We start from the raw sequence: 27987 nt of genomic DNA on the forward strand, positions 1-27987 counted from the left end.
CAGATTAAATTCTATATTTGTGAGTTTTAATACTAATAATCACAGAGCAAGAAGGAGTCCAAAACCACCCCCACCTTTATAATTTCCCAAAAATTATGGCAAAGGTTAATGTCTATTTAAGATGGAAGAAAAGGCTAATGACACAAAGGACACTCTTAGAACATCACAGTTAACAGCAGCAATTGTAACAAGGCTGTGAAACTCCTCATCCAATTCTGGAATTTAAATCTCTCTGGATAATAGCAAGGATAGTTATTTGTAAGTCTGACTACATTTTACTCAGGTAAAGAAAGTCACACAGAGATGTAGAATAAGAGATAAGTTAGTTGCTAACACATGCTGTGTGTCAAGGATAATCTTTAAAAACATTATGGTAAGGAAAGAAAGAAAGAAAGTGAAGTCGCTCAGTAATGTCCGACTCTTTGGGACCCCGTGGACTATAGCCCACCAGGCTCCTCCATCCTTGGGATTCTCCAGCTAAGAGTACTGGAGTGGGTTGCCATTTCCTTCTCCAGGGGATCCTCCCAACCCAGGGATCAAATCCAGGTCTCCCACATTGCAGGCAGACGCTTTACTGTCTGAGCCACAGACAGTCAGGCTCCTCCATCCCTGGGATTCTCCAGGCAAGAGTGCTGAGAGTGGGTTGCCATTGTCTTCTCCAGAGGATCCTCCCGACCCAGGGATTGAACCCGGGTCTCCCGCACTGCAGGCAGACGCAAGCCTGGAGAATCCCATGGACGGAGGAGCCTGATAGGGTTAGTCTATGGGGTCGCGAAGAGTGGGACACGACTGAGGGACTTCACTTTCACTTTATGGTAAGTAAAAGAAGCCAGAAATAGGATACCATATTTTGTATGATTTATTTACATGCCAGTAAAGATAAATATATGGAGAAAGAAAGTAGATTAGTGATTACCTAGGGTTGGAGATGGGGATTAAATGTAAATGGATGTAAGGGATCTTACTGAAGGGATGAAAATGTTCTAAAACTGACTTATGTTAACAGCTGCAGCACTCAGTAAAGTTACTAAAATCACTGAATTGTACACTGAAAAAGGGTGAATTTTATGCTGTATGAAGTATACCTCAATAAAGTTTTATTTTATTTTATTTATAAATTAAATACAAGCTTGCAAAGTTATTTCCATAAAAGGAGGTTTAAGGACGCAATCTTAACACCAACTTGCAATACACTCATCACTGGTGGACGGAACTGCTAACTTGGGGCCTGGATTCAAACAGACCTAAAACTGAATTCTAGCTTCACTATTTATATGTATAATCATTAAGAAACTAAGGCAAAGATATGTATAAAATGTGTACAGTAGTATCTATCTCAGGTTACATGAAGATTAAAGAGACAGTGCATATAAGACTCAGCACTACTCCTAGCACACATATGCTATTATTAAGTCTGTGTTACTAAAGTTCTCTCACAGACACATAAGTTGAAAAATAACTCCATACATGAATTTTTCAAATACAACTTACATGCAAATTAGAAATACAAGTACTTCCCAATGAATATAGAAAGCAACTGTTAGCATGAGCTGTGATGATGAAGTAGTGATATTCTGAAAATCCTGCAGAAAAAATTAACCTCAGTAATTTGTAGTCAAAGAATGTATCTTCACATGAACATATTTATTTTAATACTTTATAATAAAAAAATCTTTTAATTAGAAAGACTTTACAGATTACTGAGGTATATTTACACTAAACATTATAATGTAGAAAAGTGGAATTAAGAGTACAAAGCAAGAATGTAATTAAGTATCTGTACTTATAAATAGGTCTTAAAAGCCTTAACATAAACTAATCTCCATAAATATTGGAGATTATATACATGTTAAAATAACTGCTGAGAAATCAAATTTTTAGAAAAGCTAACACTAAGTTCATAATTATCAAATATACTCTACAAATCGTTCAATAATAACTGAAGAATGTTTTCAAAAGCTGGAAAATGGAAAAACAATAGATTCAGTTTATTAATTCAATTATTCTTCATTTATCTGTAGGAGCCTATATTTCAGTTCCAGTCACCATTTGCTTTACTACTAATTAGATGGTTTTCATTTCAAACATAATCATATATAAAATTAAACAGAAAAATACTGAATAATTTTAAAATATTATGCATCTCCTTCTAAGGCCCAAAACAGCAAAAAGGACAATTTTATAACTAGATTTTAGTTATATAAAATATACATATATATAAAAGACAACATAAACTGCCTCTTAAAGCAGTTTTTCTCTCCTTAAGATTCCTTTAACATATTGTGTTAAGTATTTTGTCTATTTTGTGTATTAGTGCATCTCTAGCCAGGCCCCTGCAATGCATACGGCACACAATGGGCATTCATCACTTATCTGTGGGATAGATCTGAATGAATAAATAAAAAACAATCTTTGCACAAAGGCAGACAAACACAGTGAAAAACCTCATTGGTATTTTTAAAAACTTGTAACAGACTGGGGAATACTGTTCAAAAACTGAGGAAAACATGCATCCTGTCTAATCTGGTCAGCCTTCCCTGCTTTAATCAACTTAATAAAGACAAAAAAAAAAAAAATTAAGCATTTTTTAAAAGTTCGTAGAAGACAAAAACAGTATGAGCAAGATAAAAAAGATTCTAAGAAATATGCAAAGAAATGCTTGATTTATAATAAAAAGATGACTGAATTAACAAAACAGGGCAAGTCACACAACACAGACTCCCATAAGATGGAAGATTAAGTTACATCATGCACAGAGCATCCAGCATGAGTCCACTGTTGTATGCCTGACCTGAGATTACAGTTCATATAAAAATACAGCACCTCAGTGCACAGTACTAGTAAGACCTAAGCATTTGCTACAAAGGAAGTTATTACAATAAAAAAGAAAAAAATTCAGCAAGTTATCCAAATCAAAAGAAAAAAACTATAATAAGAACAGTTTGTACTATGAACTTTCCAAATCAAATTTACCATATGATGTAATGGAGAAATTGATCAGATGGACTATTTTCATTGTGATCATGCTTAACCATCTCTAATGTGTAGGTTAATGAGATAAAAAAAAAAAAAACACACATATTTTGTTTCCTTCAAACCTATAAAATGTGGACTTACTCCTTGCTTAGGGTCTCACAAAATACAACATTCTTGTGTGTCTAATCTAAAATTTTAGGTAGACCAAAAAAAAAGAGTATTTTCTAAGGAAATTCAAAGTTCACACTCAAAATCAATCTATGAATTGAGCCAAGACAAATGAAGATTGCTGTATGTCTTACTGTCAAACTTCCCTAAGCTTCTTCAAAAGATCCATAATTTTTTAAGAACTGTATAGCTATTTGGAATAAAGTACCACTTTCAGATGCCATTCACACACTGCAATAAATTTGAATCTTACTTTGATGAAGAAAGTACACTTTGAATTAAAAACCTGTTATCAGCAATATATGTCCATTTCAAGAGGATGCGACAGAGCTACAAAGCAAACACGGCTAGATCTTTTCAGAGTCTAACATATGAATCCCAGTCTATCCTGAGATATTTAGCTATGTGACCACACACATCTCAGTGTTCATATCTGCTTGTATTTGTTAAATTCTCTAGCAACAGATTGTTAAACTCAGTGTTAATCTCTATCACCAAGGAAAAAATCTTATAATCAGAATAAGTGTCTTGGCTGAACTAACTTACCATTTAATAAAACCTCAAAGAGCTATATTTCAATATTCTCTTCAGTTTCAAATTGAATAGCAATGAACAACAGGCCTGTGATAGTATTTTTTTAATGAATAATACTCCCCAAAATAATTTGGATTCCTGTACCACTACCTACTTTTAAAAAGTTTTTGTAATTATTAAGTTCTATTCCTAATAACAAAAAGGTGACAAAACAAATATGCATATGGATTTCAAAATATGACCTATATATATGTCAACCCAGAATGGAAACCATGAGGTGTTTATAAATTCATGTTAAAAATAGTAACTAAGATCCCAACCTTCTTACTATTTTTAAAAACTTCTATGTCCTCCTAAAGATTATTCTGAATAAAAGAAAGTAATCAGTTGAATGGTCATTTAATTTAATTGACTGTTCATCTGTTTTGATTCTATTTTGCAGTACTGAGCTTGTCTATAATCTAAAGATTTGTAAATTCTATGGCAAGCACTATATCTACCTTTTGAAGAACTTAACAAATATATATCTTTAAAACATGTTTAAAATGAGAAAATTAAACAGAAAACTATCTCCCTATACCACAGAAAGTTATAAAATCATTCTGCAGAAAAACAATCTATTATAAGTAATAATCTCACAAACAGTAAAAGCAAAAAATACTGCAAAGATAAACTTGTAAACAACCCAAAGAAACTTGCAAACAACCCTAACAAATTCAGCTTTCTTCTCTTCCCCAAATTAGGTAGACTTATTCTAAAGAAACAAAATTAACACTTCTACTTGGCTTAAGCCATACCAATTCTTAAGAAAATATGTGTCAAATCTGAAAGTTAAAATTTCAAACAAAAAGCAAATGATATAAGAGAGATAAACACAGCTTCTGGCTTTGGAGTTAGATTAAGGTAGAGACGACTTAACATTAAAACGCAAGAGTCCCACAGAATTGGAGAAAAACTTTACAAAAGAACATCTATATAACAGGGGATTAATATACAGAATATATAAGGAACACCTACAACTCAACAATAAAAACTGTCCAATTTAAACATGGGCAAAGGACTTAAATATATACTTCTCCAAAGATTATTATAAATGGCTAGTAAGCACTTGAAAAGATGGAGGCGTGTAAAGGGGTTGCATGCAACAGATAAAAGGATTCAGAGGTACAAGCTTCCAGTTATAAAATAAATAAGTCATGGAGACATATATACAGTATAGGGTATACAATCAATAATAATGTAAAAACTTTATACAGTAACAGATGGTTACTAGATTTATCAAGATCATTTCATAATTTAAATGTTGAATCACTATGTTTTACACCTGAAAGTAATACAATATTCTATGCAAAATTACTTCAAAAAAATCTCTAATCATTAGAGAAATGCTAATCAAAACCACAGTGAGATATAATTTCACATTCAATATGATGACTATTATAACAAAATGGAAAATAACAAGAGTTGGTAACGATAGAGAAACTGGAACCTTTGTGCATTGCTAATAAGAATGATATGATGGTGCAGTCACTGTGAAAAACAGAATACCAATTTCTCAGAAAATTAAATATAGAATTATCATATGATTCAACAATTCTACTCCTATGTATATACCCAAAAGAGCTGAAAGAATGGACTCAAACAGATAATTTGCACACTCATGTTCATAGCAGCATTATTCACAATAGCTAAAAGGTAGAAATAACCCAAATACCCATTGATGCATGAATAAACAAAATGTGACATTTACATACAATGAAATGATTTCTCTCTCTCTCTCTTTAGTCGCTAAGTCGTGTCTGACTCTTGCGACCCCATGGATTGTAGCCTGCCACGCTTCTCTGCCTATGGGATTCTCCAGGCAAGAATACTGGAGTTAGTGGCCATTTCCTTCTCCAGGGGATCTTCCCCACCCAGGAACTGAACCACAGTCTCCTGCACTGCAGGCAGATTCTTTACCAACTGAGCTATAAGGGAAAAAACGGAATGAAAAAGAAGGAAAGGAAGGAGGGAGGAAGAGGGGAGGAGAAGAAATAATAGGCTACAGCATGGATGAACCTTGAAAACTTTATGCTAAATGAAGTATGTCAAATACAAAAGGACAAATATTCAATGATTCCATTTACATATGGTATCTAAAATAGTCAAATTCATAGAGACAGAAAGTAAAATAGTAGTTACCAGGAGCTGAAGGGAGTAATGGGAGTTACTGTTTCAATGGGTACAGAATATAACATTTCTGGAGAGTGGTAATACGAATGGTGGTTAATAGCAGCACAATGATATGAATGTACTTAATGCCACAGAACTGCACACTTAAAAATGGATAAAATGATAAACTCTATGTTAGGTACATTTCACCATGATAGAAATTAAAATAATAGTATTTTTAAGGTGTTGTGATACACTTGAAAGAACCCTGAATCAAGAAAATGAAAACCAAGAAAACCAAGTTGAGGTACTGATATTAACTGCTGCTGCTGCTGCTGCTGCTGCTAAGTCGCTTTAGTCGTGTCCGAATCTGTGCGACCCCATAGACGGCAGCCCACCAGGCTCCTCCATCCCTGGGATTCTCCAGGCAAGAACACTGGAGTGGGTTGCCACTGTGTGCTCTTAACTAAGTAATTTGACCTCGCTGGGATTCAGTTTTTTCATCTTTGAAATAAGAAGATTGTAGTAGATGATGCTGGTATTTCTTTTCAGTTAGAAACATTTCATGAAAGAATATTCCAGACACCATAAGAACCAAAGCTGGAAATCAGGCTGTTGCCACTCAAATGGAAATAAGAGAGTTAACATCTCAGCTACATCTTACCAGTTACATCTTACATTCTGTCACAGACAATGTTAATCACAAAAGCAGACAGATTATAATAAATACAGCTTTGGAAACAAAGGAACGAAAAAGATCTATCTAGAGTAACATTAAAAACACGCAACTCTTATGTTTCTGTGACCTCAAACTGGGCAGTTGAGCAAACACTGTTTTTAGCCCTGTGGGATGGGTTACTTACTCTGTTTACTAATAAATGTAACAGGCATTTTTGTTATACTTGAAGGGCCCAGCTTCCATTAAAGCTAAAACCACTTATTCATACGGCAGAGAAATGGCTGCTTCAGTTTCTATTTCAGGGAAGCAAATGATCAGTTATCTGCCCCACCTCTCCTCATCAATACCATGAACCTGCTAGCACCAAATCCTGTATTTTCTATTTAACACTGAACTCAAACACAGATTCCACGGAAGTATCTTCCTCCCACAAACAAACTGCTCAACAACTTCACTAGCCAAAACCATGATACCTTTGGCATTGGACTAAAAACGGATACTTAGAGGAATCCCTAATCTTGTAAAGAAATATGTGTTTTCCCCCATTACTACGAGTATGAAAATGGCTCATGATATAAATCAGCAAGCAATAATTATGAAGAAAGAAGAAACAAGAAAACAGATTTTGATTCAATATAAGAAAGTGCTTTACAGCTGCCCAACAATGACTATGGCTGCCTCAGAAAGGAGCTAACTCCCTGTGCATAAAATGTTCAATCATAGATGACCATAAATCAAAGCTATGTCATAAATATGACTCAGAAATTGACGTAATACCTAATATTTCACCTAACCCTAATAACTCCAATTCTCTGAGATCAGCAGCACAATAATATCTATTTACCATTAATTGCTACTAGAAAAATTCATATTAGTTATACTATCATAACTAGCCCCTCTACACATGGAAATCTGTATTAACTATAAGGCAAGATAATTAAAAGATAATGTAAACCTTCACTCCTTTCAGGTAGGGCAGGGATCAAGGACTTTGGATTAAATAACCCTCCGTGAGAATCCTTGTCTAGGAACTGTGTGACTTTGGACAAGCTATGTAACCTCTCTGAGCTTTAGTTTTGTAAGAGGGAACATCAACTTCACAGGGTTGTTAGGAAAGCGTTGTTAAACTAATTACCTAACACTCTATAAAAAAGTACAGTATTCTCTTTCAACTCCTATCCATTCTTTAATAACCAGCTTAAAAGGTATCTTCTGCATGACTTTCTAAGCCATTCCAATTTTTCACTGAACTTACAAAATTTATTTATGAGTAAGATCACATTTTTGAACCCACAATTATAGAAGAAAGTGAACTCAAAACTGTATTATGGTTGTAGTTTAATAAGCTGTATCAAAAAGAAATGGGACTAATGAATATTTGATTAACTCTATAACTATTTTTAAGTGTTCATATGGAAAATGTAGACATCCTCACTTGTGTACAAGCCTAAAGTAACTTTCCAAATTCTTCCCCCACTGTATTCATTCACGGATTTAATGGACTAAACCCTTACTGTTCAGACAACATTGTCACCTAGAAGCCTCTACACCCTAACTAGCTTCTTAAGAATTGGATATCTAACTGGTTCAGGCTTTAAAGCCCAACTCCAATGTCACTTCTCTGAAGTTATTCCTGAGGTCTTTGAGAAATTCTCTGATTTCTTTAAACAAGACATTCTGCTTAAGCCTCAATTTTGCAATTTAATAATAACTGTTTTCACATGTGTCTAGTGTCCTACCCTACTAGACTGTAAGTTTTTATGGTGAGGAGATATCTTTCAACTTCATTATATTATACTTGACTATTTCCTCAATCCCAACACTTGGCACACTGACTATCAAAACACAGAAAAATATTTAATGTCATCAAATGTCCCTTAATACACCTGAAACGTCTTAAAGGAAAGGAAAAAATGGCAAAGGAATAAAAAATATAAATTGACACAAACTTCAAGTACTTATTTTTAAATTAAAATTGCAGATCAAGAATGTGTAGATTGTCAATGTTCATGTAATGTAACACTGTATACTGACAAAAGCAAACAGTCTAAAAGTTACATTACACAGGATAGATGAATCTCACAAATTTAAAGTGACAGAGCCACCAAAAAAGGAATATATGTTGTATGATTCCATTTACATTAAAGCCAAGAATATACGCTATTAGAAATCAGGATAATGGCTAATATTGGAGGAGGATGGAAGAGAGAGGCTTTCAGGATGCTGATATTTTGTTTCTTGAGCTGTTTACCAAGCACTCACTTCAGTTATGAAACACCGTAAAATATGTACTTTTCTATAGGATATTAATATTTCAGTCAAAACATTTAAAAGAGTTGAAATGTATATCATTTCTCTATTTTGAGAAAAATGGCAATGCTAAGAATACATCTAAAAGCCTAAAATCATCATCACTGTAGAAACTTTAAAATTAACTATAACAGTAGACCAATGCTTAATTCTGCTAGCAATAACGATGCTCATACTTTACTGCCCTTTAACCAATCGCTTACTGCTCTTTTTTAAACAACTCATAACTGAAAAAAGAGTCAAGTGAAAATTTAAATTAACTGCTCAAAATTTATCCCATTAAATATTACTGGTCACTGTTTTTGTCACTATATTCAGTCCTGTTCCAAGAAACTAAAAGAACTAAAGTTTACCTGATACAAAATAATAAAAAGGCTTTTCTGAAAAGTTTATTTTTATATGTGTGAAAACTACATAATATAGAATGAAAAATACAATATAACCAAAATATTTTGGAAAAAAAAAATCTAACAAACTAAAGTTTTGTAATAGCTTGCTCACTGAGATTAAAATATTTTACCATGAATATTTAAATGGAAGATAACCTTTTTTCAATGTTATTTAATTCACATATTTTTAAAATTACCAAACCTGATTAATATTATTAGTTTCAAGATTCATACAAAATTAACATCCCAATTTAGAAATATTTTTAAAAGTATAAATTATTTTGCTGACTTAAAATCTAGATTTACATTACTAACATACCAAGTAAAAATTTTTCAGTGCACTATAAAATGCCTTTGTTTCAAAAGCTATGGCCTGTAGTGAATATGCTCTTCTCATTATTGCATGAAATACAAATAGAGCATGATAAATATGCTTTAAGAAATTCTGGAATGTGAATTTTAAAAAACCAAACAGCTTGTATTATCTGAGGAAGGGAGAGACTGTGAATGGGGACAGACTTGACATAATCCTCACTCCCTGCAACCATTAAACAAAATTCTCAGTTCTCCTATGATTTCTATTCCATAGAAGTATTATATGATATATTTTATCTGGTGCTTTAAATGCTTCATTTATCTAAGATATATTTCAACTTACTGACTTTTGTATTGATTACTTTCCATTTAGAGCTGCTAAAAAATATAGTTTATTTTGTATTTGCTAAGGAAAACAACTTAAAGAAACTATTTCAAAACAACATACTTTTGGAAAGCATAGCAAAAAATACCACTGAAATAATGGAGAAGTGGTCTTAACTGCACAAAAGCAAATCACATCCAAATAAATATTAGCATTCTGTGATCTCATGCTTTTAGTATTTAATTGGAATATTTTCATTCAGATGTCAGCAGATATATTTTAAACCAAATTTGGCAATATTCAGAGTAAAATCCTTAAAATCAGTACACATCCTTAAAATAAGCCTTACCTATTTAAATATTCATCTTTTTTCATATAGTCTATAACTCACTTTGGAAATTTTGGCTGCTTTATTTTTAAAAACAAGTATTTTCTACAGTAAATACGGCACTGTATCTAATAAAATTTTAGTGTCATGAATAATAAATCAGCAGGTACAAGAATCTATTAAAGTTAATATCAACTTATCAACTGGGACATATCCCATGGTATTTTGTAATAGATCAGAATATATAATTCTTGGCTCAAATGAAACATATGAACACCAATACAAAGTTGAAAAGTGCAATCTCTCACAATATAATAAGTGCCATATGAGGCATATGGATGAGGAATAATATGCCATATGAGGTCTAAGGACAAAATTAAACTTATCAAGAAAAATTAAGAATAAAATCATTTAACTGATTTAATTTATAGAAAAACTGGCTCCAAAACTCAGTTAACTTTAAGTTCTATATCTTTTCAATTTTCTGAATCAATAGGCAAATTCCTTTGAAAATGTTATAATTTACTTTACAAATTTCATTTTAACAGTTATGTTTTATTCAAGGAAATATATCTTTAACAAATCAAGTACTTTAAATAAAGAAGTCAAATCTATTTTTGAAAGGCATGTTGCTTTTCATAAATAACTAATGAAAATAAAATCCTACAATAATAAGCTTTCTAATTAGGATAAAAAAGCAAAGATGTATTTCAAATTATTGAAATAATTCATATTTTAAAATATAGACATATTTCACTAGAATATAATTTCATATATTTTCATCTTATTTCATACAGTTAATCATTTCTTTAACATTAAAAGCACTGCTTTCAACTGAAGGAAAAAAGGTATGATTAGTAACTACTGACTCTCTTTCTATAAATCTCTTTTAATTCAGGAAGAACGACCTCCAAATAAAGGAATCTAGTACTAAATGAAAGCAAGGGCTAAAATCAGTTTCTACCCAAATGCAGTGACTGTACACAGACACATCAAAAATACTAGATTTATGTCATAAGAATAAATGACATAACCACTTTTCTCAGTGGTGAGGAATATACATGAAATTGGTATTTAGTTTAAATACCTTGGTCTTGTTATTAATTTGCAACTTTAAAAAAAAATTTTGTATTCTCATTAAAAAAAAAACTTGCCCTTGCAGTTCCTATACAATGTGAAACAGCAACATTTTACTATAGCTGCAACATGGATTGATAGTTATTACCCCAACAACAGTTATCTCTACCACAAGTACTATAAACTAATTGATTTCAGACATTTAAAAGAGATTTCTAACATCACATTTAAAAAAAAATGAAGTATTAACTTCACATATTTTTCTAAAGTTTTGTATAAAACTAATACATTGACATAAGACAGATATGATTGTTTTTATCCCCTTCTAAAGTAAGTGAAAATTATCATAAACCACACTTTAACATAATACTTACCAGCATGTGGGTAGTTTCAGAAGTTTACCATAAAGAGCAGTGCTGAAAGAGGGAACAATTGGTACAGGTAAGCAGTAAGATCCCCTACAATCCAAAGACGTCAGTCCTGCCTGGAAACCAAATATCTGCAACAAAAAGAAAAGACCCAAATGTTCACAGAGACAAAGTTTTAATAAGCACAGGATGAAATACGTCAGTTTCAATTTGCTCTACAACAGCTGCACACTAAATATGTTCCAATGTCTTTTTGCACTTCCCAAACATCAACATTTTCTTTTATTCACTTTGACATTAACTAACTCAGAATTAAGAAATTTAAATATATAGTATTTCTTTCATATCCCTGAGAGATTACTGTTCTTTTGATCAATTTTAAGTTTCATATTTTATCTCTATACATAATTCTCACTTAGCATTTTACTGTCTGCTAAAATGTACATATTCTGTTAAGACAACTGATTACATTGTGCACATCACAGATATTAACAGTAATAAATTACTGTTATATCATTTTATGCCTCAAAGAACATTAACTACAAGGAAAACAATCTTAAAAGTATTTTTGCCTTCAACTTACAGTACACACACACAAAAAGGATATCCAAATATATCCTAAAAAATGTTACTTCTTTTCGCTTTCTTTTGTGAAAATGATAGGGATGAGGTTTTTCACCTCAGGAAATTTGGTAAATGGCATGAATTACTTATTATATGTTTATACTTAAAACAAGTAGATCACACTCAAAAAAATATAAGCATTCCCTGAAATTCCTGAACACTACATTGCCTTAATAGGAAGAATCCATGTAATATCACATTTTACATGAAACACTGCAGAGAACTGAATATGATATTTCTTCTTCCACTATTTTCAATAAAGTAAATCTTTCAAACTGGAAACACACAGAGATACAAAACGAAGTTACTGTTTTGAACAACATGCAAAAGCAGTTTAATCCCAAATTTTATTTTTCATTATTATTTTTTATTCCTTCAGTTTATAAAGCACTAACTTTCTTACCTCTAGGATTAATATTAGCTCCTAAAATCTACACTGAAACATATTTAAAATACCTCAATAACCAATTTTCAATAAAAATACTTTCATTTAATGAATATAAACTAATAATCAATTTCTTAGAAAGCAGTATTAAACTACTTTCAAACAGTCTCAAAAAGCTATTGTGCTATCATTCATCAAGTTGACAATGTCAAATCTTTTCCTGTAAAGTCAGTTAGCAATAAAGTAATTTTTTGGAAAACAGGCATTAGAATGTCGCATTTTCAAACTGAATTTCAAAAGACCTACTTAATTGCTATCAAGAAAAATGAAAGTGATATACCTATTGATTCCTATAAATCCCACTATTAACCAAGATATAAGAAAGTATTGAGAAGACAAAAGCGTGTTTCTAATATTTAACTGATCAACTTTAACAATTAAGTCATCCCACACTTACATTCTTTGAAGACTTGCTCTAAGAAACACTATATGCAAAGAACTTCTGGGAACTGTACAGTTTCAGAATTTCACATTTCCTCTGAAAGACCCAGTATTTAAAGATTTCTGAAATTTATAATTATCAATACCACTTGATACAAAGTATGATTATTAAAACAATGCCCAACTGCCAAATATTTCTAAAGTACAAATCAGGGTAAAACTTTCTCAAACTAGATCATCTGTGTTCAACTAAGAACTCTCTCAAGCTCCTTTCTAATAGTCTATAAATGTCCCAACAGTATAATCACAGATGCTATCATTAATGTATTCAGATGGAAACTGGGTGTTGAGGAGATCCCCTGCTGGTTGTTTTCAGAACTGCAAAGGACTCTGGAGAAAGTCCTGAATATTATTCAGTAATTTTTTTAAGCTTTTACTAAATTTACGTACTACCCAGAGAGGACTCCAGGTAACATTAAAGTATAAACTATAGTGAAAAAGGGCCCATCTACCACATCAAAAATAATTATTTCAAAATAACCAATTTTCAACTCTTTTAAATCATAGCAATAAGACGCAAAGATTTGCAATACCTATATAACCAAATGACCTGTCAACAACATTTGGTCAAGATTACAGATACTTTATCCAGAAAAAGGGAAATCAGTACTGTATGAATTGAGGTTGTTTTCATCAGGACTGTTCATAAACTTAGAAATTCAATACAAGTACTTAACACTGCAAACCAATAATCTGAGGCAAAAACAATGTATGAAGCAATTAAGTGCAACTACTAATAGAAGTCTCAGCTGAAGGAAAGACCAACTTGAGAAAGATGACTTACATATCACGTTAAATGAAAAGTTAAACATGTACTGCCATGTCTTAAAAAATTCTATTAGAGAACAATTGAACTAAATCACCACTTCTTAAATAGGGGAAAATGAAGTCTAAAAAGCACAAAGGGCTTCTTCAGAATTACCTATTGCTGGAACAGCAATATGATGGTTCATTTGATTTAGCTCATCTATTAGCTCACAATTCCACTCTGCCTTACTTCCTCACCCTACCCCTTCCTTCCCCTATCCAAAAATATATGGTTGAGTCTCCACTTACTCTTAAAGGAAAAAAACAATCTTACCAATACCTCTCCCCTCCAACCATTAGTGAAATTCCATTTCTCATTTGGCATCAACAAAAATCTTTAAAGAGTAGGCTGTAAAATGCTACATTTTTTTCATTGCCTACTCATTCCTTAAGCCCTCTAAATCTAGTTTCTAGTCACGTATTCATTGAAACAAAAATAAACTTTGGACTGAAACTGATACCTTATGCAGAAAAACTAAGTATTTTCTCCCAATTTTTTTCCAACAAAATTTAAGTGAGGAAACAATAAATAATAAGAAATTTTTTCATCACCCAGATTTTTTAAATGAATATTGTCATGCTGTCACCTATAGCATTAATGAAATAAAAGCCTTCAGAATACATAAGGATGCTCGTAACTCAACAATAAAAAGACAAAAGAACTTCATTTTAAAATGGGCAAGATTTTAATATTTTCCAAAGAATATATACAAATGTCCAAGAACCACATGAAAAAAAAAACTGCTCAACATCATTAGTCACTAGGGAAATTTATCAAAACCACAGGAAGACACCAGTTCACAATCATTAAGATGATTAAAATCAAAAAGACAGTAACAAGTGTCAGTGAGGATGTGGGGAAGAACATTGAACCACTACTACTGGGACAGTAAAACAAAGCAAGAATCCCTTTGAAAAAAGTTTGGCAGTTCCTAAAAATGTTAAAGAACAGACAGCTCCACACCAAGGTATACACCCAAGGGTAATGAAACTTGTGTTTACACAAAAACTATACAGAAATGTTCATAGCTATCTTATTCGGAACAGCTAAATATTGGAAATAACACAATGTCCACCAATCAGATAAATGCATAAAAAAATATAGCACATATCCACACAATGTATTATTCTCTCATAAAAATGGAATAAAGTACTGATACATGTGACAACATGGATGAACTCTGAAAAACATTATGCTAAGTGAAAAGAAGCCAGTCACAAAAGACTGTACATTGTATGATTCCATTTATATAAAATATCCAGACTAGGCAAATACAGAGAGTAGATCAGTGTTTATAGAAGTATGAGGAGTAAATGGAGAGTAAATACTAATGCTTTCTTTTTGGGGAGTGACAAAAATGTTCTGGAACTAGATAGTGGTGATGGTTGCTTAAAATCATTAATTTCTATTCTTTAAAAAATGTGGCTTTATGGTATTCAAATTACCTCAATAAAGGTATTTAAAAATTAAAAACCTTACTACATAACTAAAGTTTACCTGAACCATGACCCTCACACTATGCACCCCACCACCCCCCATCATGCCTCGATCTTTCAGGAGATCAGAATGCATCCCGCTCTTTTATTACACATTTATAAACCCTTTTATATCTGACAATCTTTAGCACTATTTTATCTTCTTAATTTACATAAATGGCATCACATTATACATACTATTATGCTTCCTGATATTCCCAACAAAAACTATGCTACAGAGAACTATTCATGTGGGCATTTATAGACCTCAAGTTGTACATATCTGTATACGCAAAAATTTCTCTAAGACAAGGGTCAACTAACTACAGCACACAAGTCAAATTCCAAGCACTGTTTTTGTACTACCTACAAGCTAAGAATAAGTTTTATACGTGTATATTTACAACTGATTTAATGATTGGGAACACTAAGTTAGTTTACACTCCGATTGGGTAAATGCTATGGGTCTGGGTGGACTCTGGGAGTTGGTGATGGACAGGGAGACCTCGTATGCTGTGGATCATGGGGTCACAAAGTATCGGACACAACTGAGTGACTGAACTGAACTATCCCAAGAAAAAGAATTTCATTCTCCTCATTAGTAAAACTATATTACAAAAAGAGAGTCCTATCCTGCATTTTTAATTCTGCCAACTCAAATGCATGGAAATTTGTTCTCTTTATTTAAGTACCTATTCGGTATCCTAAATTTTGCCTCATAGCCCACAAAGCCTAAAATAGTATCTGAACCTTCAAAGAAAAGCTGGGCCCTACTATAGTATATATATTGAAAACTGGAATGGATGTGTGTTTTCAAATTTATGAAATCCTTCAAAATCCAAATGATACCAGTTATACATCCACCAGCCATATATGAAAGCACAATTCCTTGACATCTCCAGGGAGAGCTCTTTACTTGATATCAAATATTCCCAAATCCAAGAAAGTCAAAGGGTTTCAATCCTACTAGAAACTTCCTGATCTCTCTGAAGCATTTGCCATAGCTGATCCTTATGAGTGACAAGGCCTGTGTGTCTACGTGTGTTAGTCACTCAGTCATGTCCGATTCTTTGCCACCCTATGCAACAAGGCCTTAAATTTATCTATTTTTCTATAATTTACAGAATGCTTTCACTAATTTATTTTTTATATGCTTCAAACCTCAGATGCCTTGCAAATGTCTTAGCTACTTGATTCCACACATATTCAAAGATGGGTTTAGCATTTAAATAAACAGGACTTGATAAGACATATGAAAGTTCCATCTGTATGTTTCTTTCCATGCCAACTCTCTCAATTAATAAATGTCATTACATGCAGGGGGAAGAATATACTATCCTGTCACATAGTCAACAGATTCACATTTACATATACAGATTAAAACTTAAGCATGAGTACTTAATTGAAAATTAGACTTCAAAATGCCAAACACATGAAATAGACATTTAAATCCTTCACTATAGTATTTTAAGACTGTAATAGTGAAAATTAAACTGAAAACTTCCTCAAAGGTTATAGTAATCATTCCAAAGTAACATGAACTGCTATAAACTTTATAACAAATTGCTATTTTTAGCCAGTTCCAAATAGTCACAAAACTAAGTCTTTACCAAATCCTTAAAGTTTTAAAATGTACTAGTTTCCTGAAGAAGTATCAGAAATGCATTAAATTTTTTTAAATGCAATCAAATTATCAACATTCAAGGCTTTATTTTTAGAGTATTCAAAATTCTTAACATCAATGAAAAGTTTTTCTACATATACTATGCCCAACACTAACTTCCTGGGACATTTAACTTTTCCATTACAGCTGGAGTCAAACTAACTAAAATATAAACGACAACTAGATAAAAAGGGAGTGAAGACCTTTTCCCAAAACATAATTTTATCTGGACTACACTTTAACTTTTACACTTCCCTGGAAGTTCAAGTGAGCATTTAATATATTACCAATGACTTTTATGTCAGCATGAATGACAATCATATTGGTGACCAATAGCTTTGGTAATGGTTTTCCTTGAGGATGGGGCATGCCTAACTCATTTTTAATGCTAAGTATCTGCAATACAGAAAAAACTCAGCAGTTACCAAATGAATAAATCCCATGTAAGTATAATACCTTGGAAAGAACTGCCCAAAACTAGACTTGCTTTGATAAAACAGGGCTGATATTCTTAAAAATATAATCTGATATTCAAATTGTGCCAATATACCTCAGTGTATTAATTTGGGGGATAAATAAAAAAGTACAAGTGTAACATATTCTTTATGTATATAACTTTCAAAAATATCTTCTACTACTCTCCATATGACATAAAACACTTGTAATAGATCATTACAACAATGGCACCTAAAGAATCATACTATCCTGTGTCCACACCTCTTTAACACATAATACTGTCAACTCCTCCATCAAGGGAGGAGAATTTCATTCTCCATCATCTTAAAAATCAGCTTTGCATAGATATCTAAAAAATGTGCTTTCTCATTATACATGCTTTGAAAACAGTCAAATTTTAATGTCCTAAATCTAAATATGCCTGTAGGTGATATAAAACTAATATCTTTAAATTGGTTTCTCTTTATACAGACACAAATATTTAAGAATTTAAAATATCAAACTATCAAGCATGAACCAATAAAATCAAAAGTCTATTTTTGCAGTCCTCTAATTTTCATACTTTACAAAAAATTTAGTGCATTTTTAGTACTTATTCTTGAATTCAACTTGGCATAGTTTCCTTTAGTCCATAAAACATAATTAGGTATATGCTTTCTGGTATATGCTTTCTCTACTTAGATTACACGTCTGTTTGCTTAGTAAAAACACGTATTACTCAAAATCTGAGTTTACCTATTTCTAAGTACCTAGAGTCTGAGTGAACTCTGGGAGTTGGTGATCGACAGGGAGGCCTGGCATGCTGCGATTCATCAGGGCACAAAGAGTCGGACACGACTGAGCGACTGAACTGACTGACTGATGCTGTGAAAGTGCTGCACTCAATATGTCCGCAAATTTGGAAAACTCAGCAGTGGTCACAGGACTGGAAAAGGTCAGTTTTCATTCCAATCCCAAAGAAAGGCAATGCCAAAGAATGCTCAAACTACCGCACAATTGCACTCATCTCACACGCTAGTAAAGTCATGCTCAAAATTCTCCAAGCCAGGCTTTAGCAATATGTGAACCGTGAACTTCCAGATGTTCAAGCTGGTTTTAGAAACGGCAGAGGAACCAGAGATCAAACTGCCAACATCCGCGGGATCATCGAAAAGCAAGAAAGTTCCAAGAAAACATCTATTTCTGCTTTATTGACTATGCCAAAGCCTTTGACTGTGTGGATCACAATAAATTGTAGAAAATTCTGAAAGAGATGGGAATACGAGACCACCTGTCCTGCCTCTTGAGAAATCTGTATGCAGGTCAGGAAGCAACAGTTAGAACTGGACATGGAACAGCAGACTGGTTCCAAATAGGAAAAGGAGTACGTCAAGGCTGTATACTGTCACCCTGCTTATTTAACTTATATGCAGAACACATCATGAGAAACGCTGGGTTGGATGAAGCACAAGCTGGAATCAAGATTGCTGGGAGAAATATCAATAACCTCAGATATGCAGATGACACCACCCTTATGGCAGAAAGTGAAGAAGAACTAAAGAGCCTCTTGATGAAAGTAAAAGAGGAGAGTGAAAAAGTTGGCTTTAAGCTCAACATTCAGAAAACGAAGATCATGGCATCTGGTCCCATCACTTCATGGCAAATAAATGGGGAAACAGCGGCTGACTATTTTTCTGGGCTCCAAAATCACTGCAGATGGTAATTGCAGCCATGAAATTAAAAGGCGTACTCCTTGGAAGGAAAGTTATAACCAGCCTAGACACCATATTAAAAAGCAGAGACATTACTTTGTCAACAAAGGTCTGTCTGCTGAGGGCTATGGTTTTTCCAGTGGTCATGTATGGATATGAGAGTTGGACTATAAAGAAAGCTGAGCATAGAAGAACTGATGCTTTTGAACTGCGGTGTTGGAGAAGACACTTAAGAGTCCCTTGGACTGCAAGGAGATCCAACCAGTCCATCCTAAAGGAGATCAGTCCTGGGTGTTCATTGGAAGGACTGATGTTGAAGCTGAAACGCCAATACTTTGGACACCTGATGCAAAGAACTGACTCATTTGAAAAGACCCTAATGTTGGGAAAGATTGAAGGCAGGAGGAGAAGGGGACGACAGAGGATGAGATGGTTAGATGGCATCACTGACTCGATGGACATGAGTTTGGGTAAACTCCAGGAGTTGGTGATAGACAGGGAGGCCTGGCATGCTGCAGTTCACGGGGTCACAGAGTTGGACACAACTGAGCAACTGAACTGACTGACTGATACTGGATGTTATTACTTATTTATTTAAAAATAAAAGAGAGCGATGGAAAAGCTGAACAAAGTCTCCAACAATTAACTTTACATAACGTGATCTAAGGGGCTTCCCTGGTAGCTCAGCCGGTAAAGAATCTGCTTGCAACGCAGGAGACCCCAGTTCGATTCCTGGGTCAGGAAGATCCGCTGGAGAAGGTATAGGCTATCCACTCCAGTGTTCTTGGGCTTTCCTGGTGGCTTAGCTGGTAAACAACCCACCTGCAATGTGGGAGACCCGGGTTTAATCCCTGGGTTGGGAAGATTCCCTGGAGAAGGGAATAGCTATCCACTCCAGTATTCTGGCTTGGAGAATTCCATGGACTGTACAGTCCATGGGGTCACAAAGAGTCAGACACGACTGATCAACTTTCACAACTTGATTTAAAGTAATAAACTTTTCCTTTGCATTAAGAAACTAAGATGGATTCAATAACAGGAAAATGACTAAAAACAAACATGTTATCCCCACTGTGCAAAACACTGTCTCACATAAATATTCCCCTGAAAGAAATTATCAATTTTTTAAAACATCCTTAGTTTTAAATTTTCTCATTGCTTATAATCAATGATACATAAAATCTTCAAAAGTTTTAATTACCATTATCTTATAAATCCCAAGCTATTAACACCAAATAATCGAAGAAATCTTTAATAGAGACATCTTTATTTTTATGTTAATTATACTAAATAATGATTATATAGGTATATCTTATTTAAATCTCATCTAATGGGGTACTAATTATGTAAAATTACAACTCAAAAAAAAGTTTTTTTTAAAAGATGTATTTGATTCTCCAAAAGCCAACCACATACTAATACACAAGAAAATTCACTTTTCATACCTTAAGGTAGCAATGTGCATAGCAATAATGAAGCAGATTATCAGAAGGCTGAGTAAGGCTGCTGACCACATGCACCAACTGTTCAGCATACATCGGCACAGAATGTTCCAGATTAATTTTATCCACCAATATCTGAACAGAAGGCAAAGGCCGGAGAGACTGGAAGTTTGTAGTATTCATGAAGTTACTTGAGTTCTGGAAAATAATAATGATCATTTAATATTTCCAGAGAAATAACTGGTATGCCATGTCCTCTAGAGACACTTCAGAGTGACAAATAATGCAGTGACATCAAATTATCCTAGAAATGATGTCTTCCTATGGGACTCTCTTACCATAACCAAACAGAAACACCTTCTATTTTTAAGTACTCAAGTTGTGCCAATATTTAAGAAAAATAAAAAAGATTTAAAAGAAGGCCTATTTACTGCAAAATTATCAATACCCTTTTAGCTAGAGCTTTTTATTTTTTCAGTCAATTAGAATATTCAAACTACATGCCTCAGTACATTAAAAGTATTTTCTTAACTTGATAATTTGCCCCCAAATCCCAGATATTGCAGAGTTTTTTTCTTCTTTCTTTTATTCACATTTAGATGACTAAAGGACTAAGTGGACTACTCTAGACAATCTGAAAGACACTGACAATAAGCAAAGTTTGTAGGACAGAAAAATTTCTGATCCGTATTATATCTACTAATAGCAAACATGCTAAAGGCTCATAAAGTCCTAAGAATCTCAAGGTAGGCTTGGAATTTTTAGTGTTAACAGAATTTTTCTAAGCTTCGGAGTAAATGCAGATAAATTTCCACACATCCAGGGTATGAAATTCATTAGCAAGCCATCAACTATGGTCCTTGAACTTATTTCCATACCTGTAACTCTCAATGAGGAACAGTATGACCTCCAGCCAAAGGTATGTGAAAATATATGGGAAGAGCAATTTAATCGTTTTGTCCGTCTTTCATCATAAGAATAGGGGAACCATAATGGCATTTAGCAGGCACTGGCTAAAGATGGTAAGTGCTACATGACACTTCTCTAGCCCAAAAGGTCAACAGTGCCATTATTGAGGAACACTGTGCCTAAAACTAAGCTGGACATATAATTCTTCTTTTCTGACTCACAAATAATTTGTAAACCTTCATTTATTGAGCAATTACTATATTAAAGGACTTTATTTTGGATTATTAAAATATAGGATCCCCTGGTGGCTCAGACAGTAAGGAGTCTGCCTGCAGTGTGGGAGACCCGGGTTTGATCCCTGGGTCGGGAAGATCCCTTGGAGAAGGAAATGGCAGCCCACTCCGCTATTCTTGCCTGGAGAATCCCATGGATGGAGGAGCCTGGCAGGCTACAGTCCATGGGGTCACAAAGAGGCGGACACAAGTGAGCCACTTCACTTCACTGAGATATAATATACAGTAAGCATCCAAATCTTAAACATACAGCTCAACAAATTTCCATGTATGTAATCACCACACATTTCAAGCACACTAGTAGGGCCCCACCAGGGGCAGCCAATGTTCTCACCTTAATCATCACAGATTAGTTCTGTCTGTCCATCAAGTTCACTTGAACAAAATCACACATAAGTATATACTTATGTCTGCTTCTTTCATTCAACATATCATCTGTTAATTATCTACTGTTCACTCTTTGAGTCAACACTTATCATATGGAATGACTATTTTTATTTCTACTCATAACTCTTATCTTAAGCTCTACATTTTCTGATTCTAAAATAGCCATTCTATCCTTCTTCTGATTGGCAATTAAATTGTGTATCTTTTTTATCCTCTTTTTTCTAGCTTGTGTTTTCAGTTCCAGAATTTCACTTTGTTCTTTTTTTTAATGCAGTGAAATCTTATGAACTCTTCTTTTTTGTTTCTTTCTTCAACTTATTAATCATAGTTACTTTAAAATCCAAGTCTATACTATCATATTTTAATTTTTCTCCACTAAAATTTTCCCAGATGATCTCTTTACCCAGCAACACGATGAATAAATTACCAGTGGCTGACAGAGAGCAAATACACAAAATGAAATTAATGCATCTTAATTCTTTGCCATACCTCCACAAGCTCTTCTGATTTAAAGTTAGGACAATTTTTATTTCTGCAATCATTATGTCACCATGAAAAGAAATATATCCCCCAAAGTAATAAATTAAAAATAACAGATAATACTTTATATGTATATAGCAGACTCAGAAAGCAATACATTGGTTATGGACCTAAAATATTAAGCATCTAATAAGTAAGTGTTAACAAACACAGTAATAATCACTGGGTTCCTAATATGTGCAAAATGGTTTAGACACATTATCTCATTTAATATTCTAAATCATTCTAGGAGCTAGGTGTTTTGGGGGAACTGTTAAGCAGCACCCTGGCAATCTTAAAATCCAAGTAGACCACAAAGTAAGGCTTAACCACAAGAGACCTAATGGCAGAGCATCCTGTGATATTATCAAAAACAGGGGAAAATAGAACTGCTAAAAGATCATTTCTCACTCAATTTCTCATCTTGAGAAATGCTGCTATGGGAAAGTTTCTCATTAGCATCCCTCCTTCAGGGGGCTCTCCATCTACTCTTTCAGAGTACACTGTAAGGCTATATAACTGCTTGGCTGCAGTTTGGAACAGAATCCCTGTCAACAAGGTACCCTACCATGTGTGCTGAAGGTCAGGTGGGCCCTAGATTCAGGGTTGTCCTGAAAGGGACAAGATGAGCTGACACGATTACTGACTTGCTTTTGCTGTCTATGTAAGTAATTAACTATCTGAATCTATCTGAGACTTTTTGCTTCTTTAGTGGAAGACTATCAGCCTAAATGAAAACTTATAATTTTCTTTTGTTTCTCAGAAAAGGAAAACAAGGCTTAGAGATTAGATATAAAGCAAAGTGCTCGAAGGAGTCATAGCTTATACATGATCTGATATCTATGCCCATGTGCTTCAACATTTCTTCATAGAGCTTTGGCCTGAGGTTAACCTATCTAATTATTTATATGTGTTGTTTTTCAGTCACTAAGTCATGTCCAACTCTTTGTGACCTCATGGAATGCAGCACACCAGGCTTCCCTGTCCTTTCCCATCCTCCTATCTCCTGGAGTTTGCTCAAATTCATGTCCATTGAGTCACCAATGCTATCTAACCATCTCATCTTATTTCCTAAGAATTAACAATCATAGTTACACCGCTTAACATCATCATGGATAACTATATAAAAGATACTCTTTTACACAGCTTACTCTTACAATATCACAGGACCAACAATATGCATATATGAGAAAACAAGTCGTGAATGACAAAGTATACCTTTTCCCCCATAATAACAGGTAGCAAATGATCCAGCAAATTGAATTCAGCCATGAAAATTGTGAAGGTGCATTTGAGGAGAGTAACACTTGTATGTCGAGTAGGAATATATTCCTCCAAAGATGCCACTTCCTCAGGATTCAGCATTGTTTCTCTTTCATCCTTAATATCTAAAATGAAATAATAAAAATTCAATGAAAAATTATTTTTAAATAATTTCCTTAGTTAACTAACAAATTAATTAGTTCTCCAAATTTGAAGGTCAATCTTTTTCAACAATGAAGCAGCTATAAAATAGTGCTTCCTTTAACGAGAATAAATTACTTTGCTCTAGAAAATGTATGTCTTTGCTATATAAGAATGTATGTTTTCTATTTTTAAATATATATTAAATATGTTAAAAAATTCTTAATCTGTCATTAAAAGAACCATAGCTTCCTTTCATAAAAATACCATTGAGATAATATCAATGCAAGCCATAGACTACAAGAAAATACTTGTCACAGACAGATAGACAGACAAACACAGGTGTATGTACAAAGGATTTGTGCCTGCAACCTACTAAAAAATTTACAACCACCTAAAAATCAAAAGTAAATGAATAATTCAATGGAAAAATGGGCAAAAAAGCCTTGAATAAACAAAAGATAACATATCCAAATGGCCAAAAATTACATCAAAAGCTAGTTAACATCATTAAGATACCAGATAACCGCAAATAATGTAACAATGTGGTAGCCCTACACATCCACTGAAAAAGCAAAAACGAAAAAGTCTAAGAATACAAAAGTTGGTAAATATGCACCAGCAAAGTTTTTCTATAAAGAGCCACAAAGAAAATACTGTAGGTTTTGTGTGTTAGTTTAGTGAGTCACAATTATTCTATTCTGCCACTGCAGTATACAAAAGCAGCCACAGACAAAACATAACTGAATGAGTATGACTATGTTCCAATAAAATTTTATCTATAAAAAATGAAAATTAGATTTCATATAGTTTTCATGTATCACAAAATATCAACCTTATTTGTATTTTTTCCAATATTTGAAATGCAAAACCCATTATCAACTCATGAGCTGTACAAAAAGAGGCAGTAAGTCATAACTGACCAAACCCCTGATCAAGGGCAACTAAAGGTCTCCTGCACTTCTGACTGACATACACTTGGGAAAATAGTTTGGAAATACATACTAAAGGTAACATACATAATCACTTCACCTAAGTGATTCTACTCTTAAATTCCCAACAGAAATGAATACATATGTTTATCAAAAGGGATGTGCTAGAATTTTGGTAGCATCACTACCATAATAACCAAAAACTACAAACTAACCAAAAACTCATCATCAGTAAAATGGATAAGCAAGCTTTGGTATATTCAAAAAAGGGGATACTAAAAGGAAAAGAGAATGAATACCACAAACATAATGTAAACTAAAGTCACGGACAAATGAGTATACACTGTGTGCTTACGTAGTCATGAGTTCTAAAACATGCCAAAAGATACATACACTCCAGTGGTTAAGAATCTGCCTGCCAATGCAGGGAGCATGGGTTGAATCTCTGGTCCAGGAAAATCCCACACGACACAGAGCAACTAAGCCAGTGTGCCACAACTACTAAAGCCTGGATGTCTAGAGCCTGTGCTCCACAACCAGAGAGGCCACTGCAGTCAGATGCCTGCACACCATGATGAAGGATAGTCCTGCTCGCCGCAAGCAGAGAAAGCCAACATGCAGCAATACAGACAGACCCAGTACAGTCAAAAATAAATAAAATTTAAAAAAAAATTTTTTTAATAAAATATGGCACAATAAATCTAGGTTAAGTATGGAGAGTGTTTACCCTTGGGGGTCAGAGTAATAATCAAAAGAGGGCAAGGAGTATCCTGCAGTGCCGGTAAGGTTCCATATCCTGAACGGTTAATCATATAGATGTGGCTAAGTTTACAACATTCACAAAATTTTACCCTTAGATTTTGTGTGCTTTCCAGTACATATATTACATTTCAATGAAATAAGTAATAAAAAAAAAAAAGGAGTGGAAGAGAACTGCTGATTACTCAGAGTGAGAACTGCATGCATAAAGTCAGTTAGCAGCAGTTTCTTTACATAGGGCCTATTTCTGAAATGATAAACTGCTTCAAATAATTCATTTTACATAAACACATATATGCATGTGTGTATGTATGTGTGTATATAGCATAATCCAACTGTCAAAGAGATTGCAAATGGCTTTTTTTTTTTTTTTTTTACAAAAAAAATCTGAATTTTTAGTCAAGTGTATGGACTCCTTCTAGAGAACATATTTTCCAGCCTCCCTGGCTGCTGTGTACAAGGACACACTACTAAGTTTGGGTCAATGAGATGATTGAGCCATGTCATTAAATGAAACTACATACCTAATATTTTCTCTTACCCCACGTGATACTGATTAAAATTAGACACTGTAAGGTTGAGTCAATACTGAGCATGCAGGAGAGGTGTACCTCAGATGGCAGGAAAACAAGATATAAGGAATTCTGGGTGTAAGACAACGTCATGAAACAGTCACCCTAATCTCCTGGATTACCTACCAGTGTTGGCTATAACATGATAAAAATTAGTTATATACTCTTTTTTGTGTGAACATTAGTTTTCATTTCTCTATGTTAAATGCTCAGGAATGCAGTTGCTGGCTATATGGCAGCTGCATGTTAAGTTTTTTAAAAATCTGTCAAACTGTTCTTAGGAGTGGCTATACCATTTTATTCTTAGCAGCAATGAATCAGTAATCTAGCCTTCTTCACATCCTCCACAGCATTTGATGTTGACACCATTTTCTGTATATACTATCCTCAGTTCAGTTCAGTCCTTCAGTAGTGTCCAACTCTGAGAACCCATGGACTGCAGCATGCCAGGCTTCCTTGTCCATAATCAGCTTCCGAAGCTTGCTCAAACTCATGTCCATCGAGGCAGTGATGCCATCCAACCATCTCATCCTCTGTCATCCCCTTCTCCACCTGCCTTCAATCTTTCCCAGTATTAGGGTCTTTTCTAATAAGTCAGCTCTTCACATCAGGTGGCCAAAGTATTGGAGCTTCAGCATCAGTCCTTCCAATGAATATTCAGGGTTGATTTCCTTTAGGATGGACTGGTTTGATCTCTTTGCAGTCCAAGGGACTCTCAAGAGTCATCTAAAGCACCACAGTTCAAAAGCATCAATACTTTGGCATTCAGCCTTCTTTATGGTCCAATTCTCATATTCATACATGACTAGTGGAAAAACCATAGCTCTGACTACAGGGAACACTGTCAGCAAAGTAATGTCTCTGCTTTTTAATATGCTATCTAGTTTAGTCATAGCTTTTCTTCAAAAGAGAAAGTGTCTTTTAATTTCACGGCTGCAGTCACCATCTGCATTTGAATGGGGGCCCAAGAAAATAAAGGCTGTCATTCTTTCCATGGTTTCCCCACAAACTTGCCATGAAGTGACGGGACCGGATGCCATGATCTTGGTTTTTTGAATGTTGACTTTTAACCCAGCTTTTTCACTCTCCTCTTTCACTTTCATCAAGAGGTCTTTAGCTCCTCTTCACGTTCTGCCCTAAGGATGCTGTCATCTGCATATCTGAGGTTATTGATATTTCTCCCAGCAATCTTGATTCCATCTTGTGCTTCATCCAGCCTGAATTTCACATGATGTACTTTGCAAAGAACTTAAATAAACAGGGTGAAAATACACAGCCTATTTTCATTTCCAATTTGGAATCAGTCCGTTGTTCCATGTCTCATTCTAACTGTTGCTTCTTGACCTGCACACAGATTTCTTCAGTTCAGTTGCTCAATCGTGTCCGACTCCTAGCGACCCCATGAATCGCAGCATGCCAGGCCTCTCTGAGTTCACCAACTCCCGGAGTTCACCCAAACTCATGTGCATCGAGTTGGCGATTTCTTATGGGGCAAGTAAGGTGGTCTGGTATACCCATCTCTTGAAAAATTTTCCACAGTTTGTTGT

At 34.1% G+C, this 27987-nt stretch overlaps 1 protein-coding gene across 27 annotated transcripts in view; it reads right to left on the reverse strand.

The window, feature by feature from the left end:
* The window catches only part of VPS13B (vacuolar protein sorting 13 homolog B), an 807303-nt gene that overhangs the window by 675456 nt on the left and 103860 nt on the right, over positions 1-27987 (reverse strand). For all 27 annotated transcript variants that reach the window (XR_011570715.1, XR_011570716.1, XM_070803099.1 and 24 more), the window contains 3 exons: positions 23992-24161; positions 20669-20863; positions 11627-11751 (listed from right to left, as the gene is read on the reverse strand). Coding sequence is in view for 25 of the 27 variants with exons in the window: in XM_070803099.1 (XP_070659200.1) it covers positions 11627-11751; positions 20669-20863; positions 23992-24161 (490 nt within the window). In the remaining 2 variants the exon portion in view is untranslated. The remainder of the gene's footprint in view (positions 1-11626; positions 11752-20668; positions 20864-23991; positions 24162-27987) is intronic.

The sequence above is a fragment of the Bos indicus genome, chromosome 14 (assembly GCF_029378745.1).
Source record: "Bos indicus isolate NIAB-ARS_2022 breed Sahiwal x Tharparkar chromosome 14, NIAB-ARS_B.indTharparkar_mat_pri_1.0, whole genome shotgun sequence".
Taxonomy (NCBI): domain Eukaryota; kingdom Metazoa; phylum Chordata; class Mammalia; order Artiodactyla; family Bovidae; genus Bos; species Bos indicus.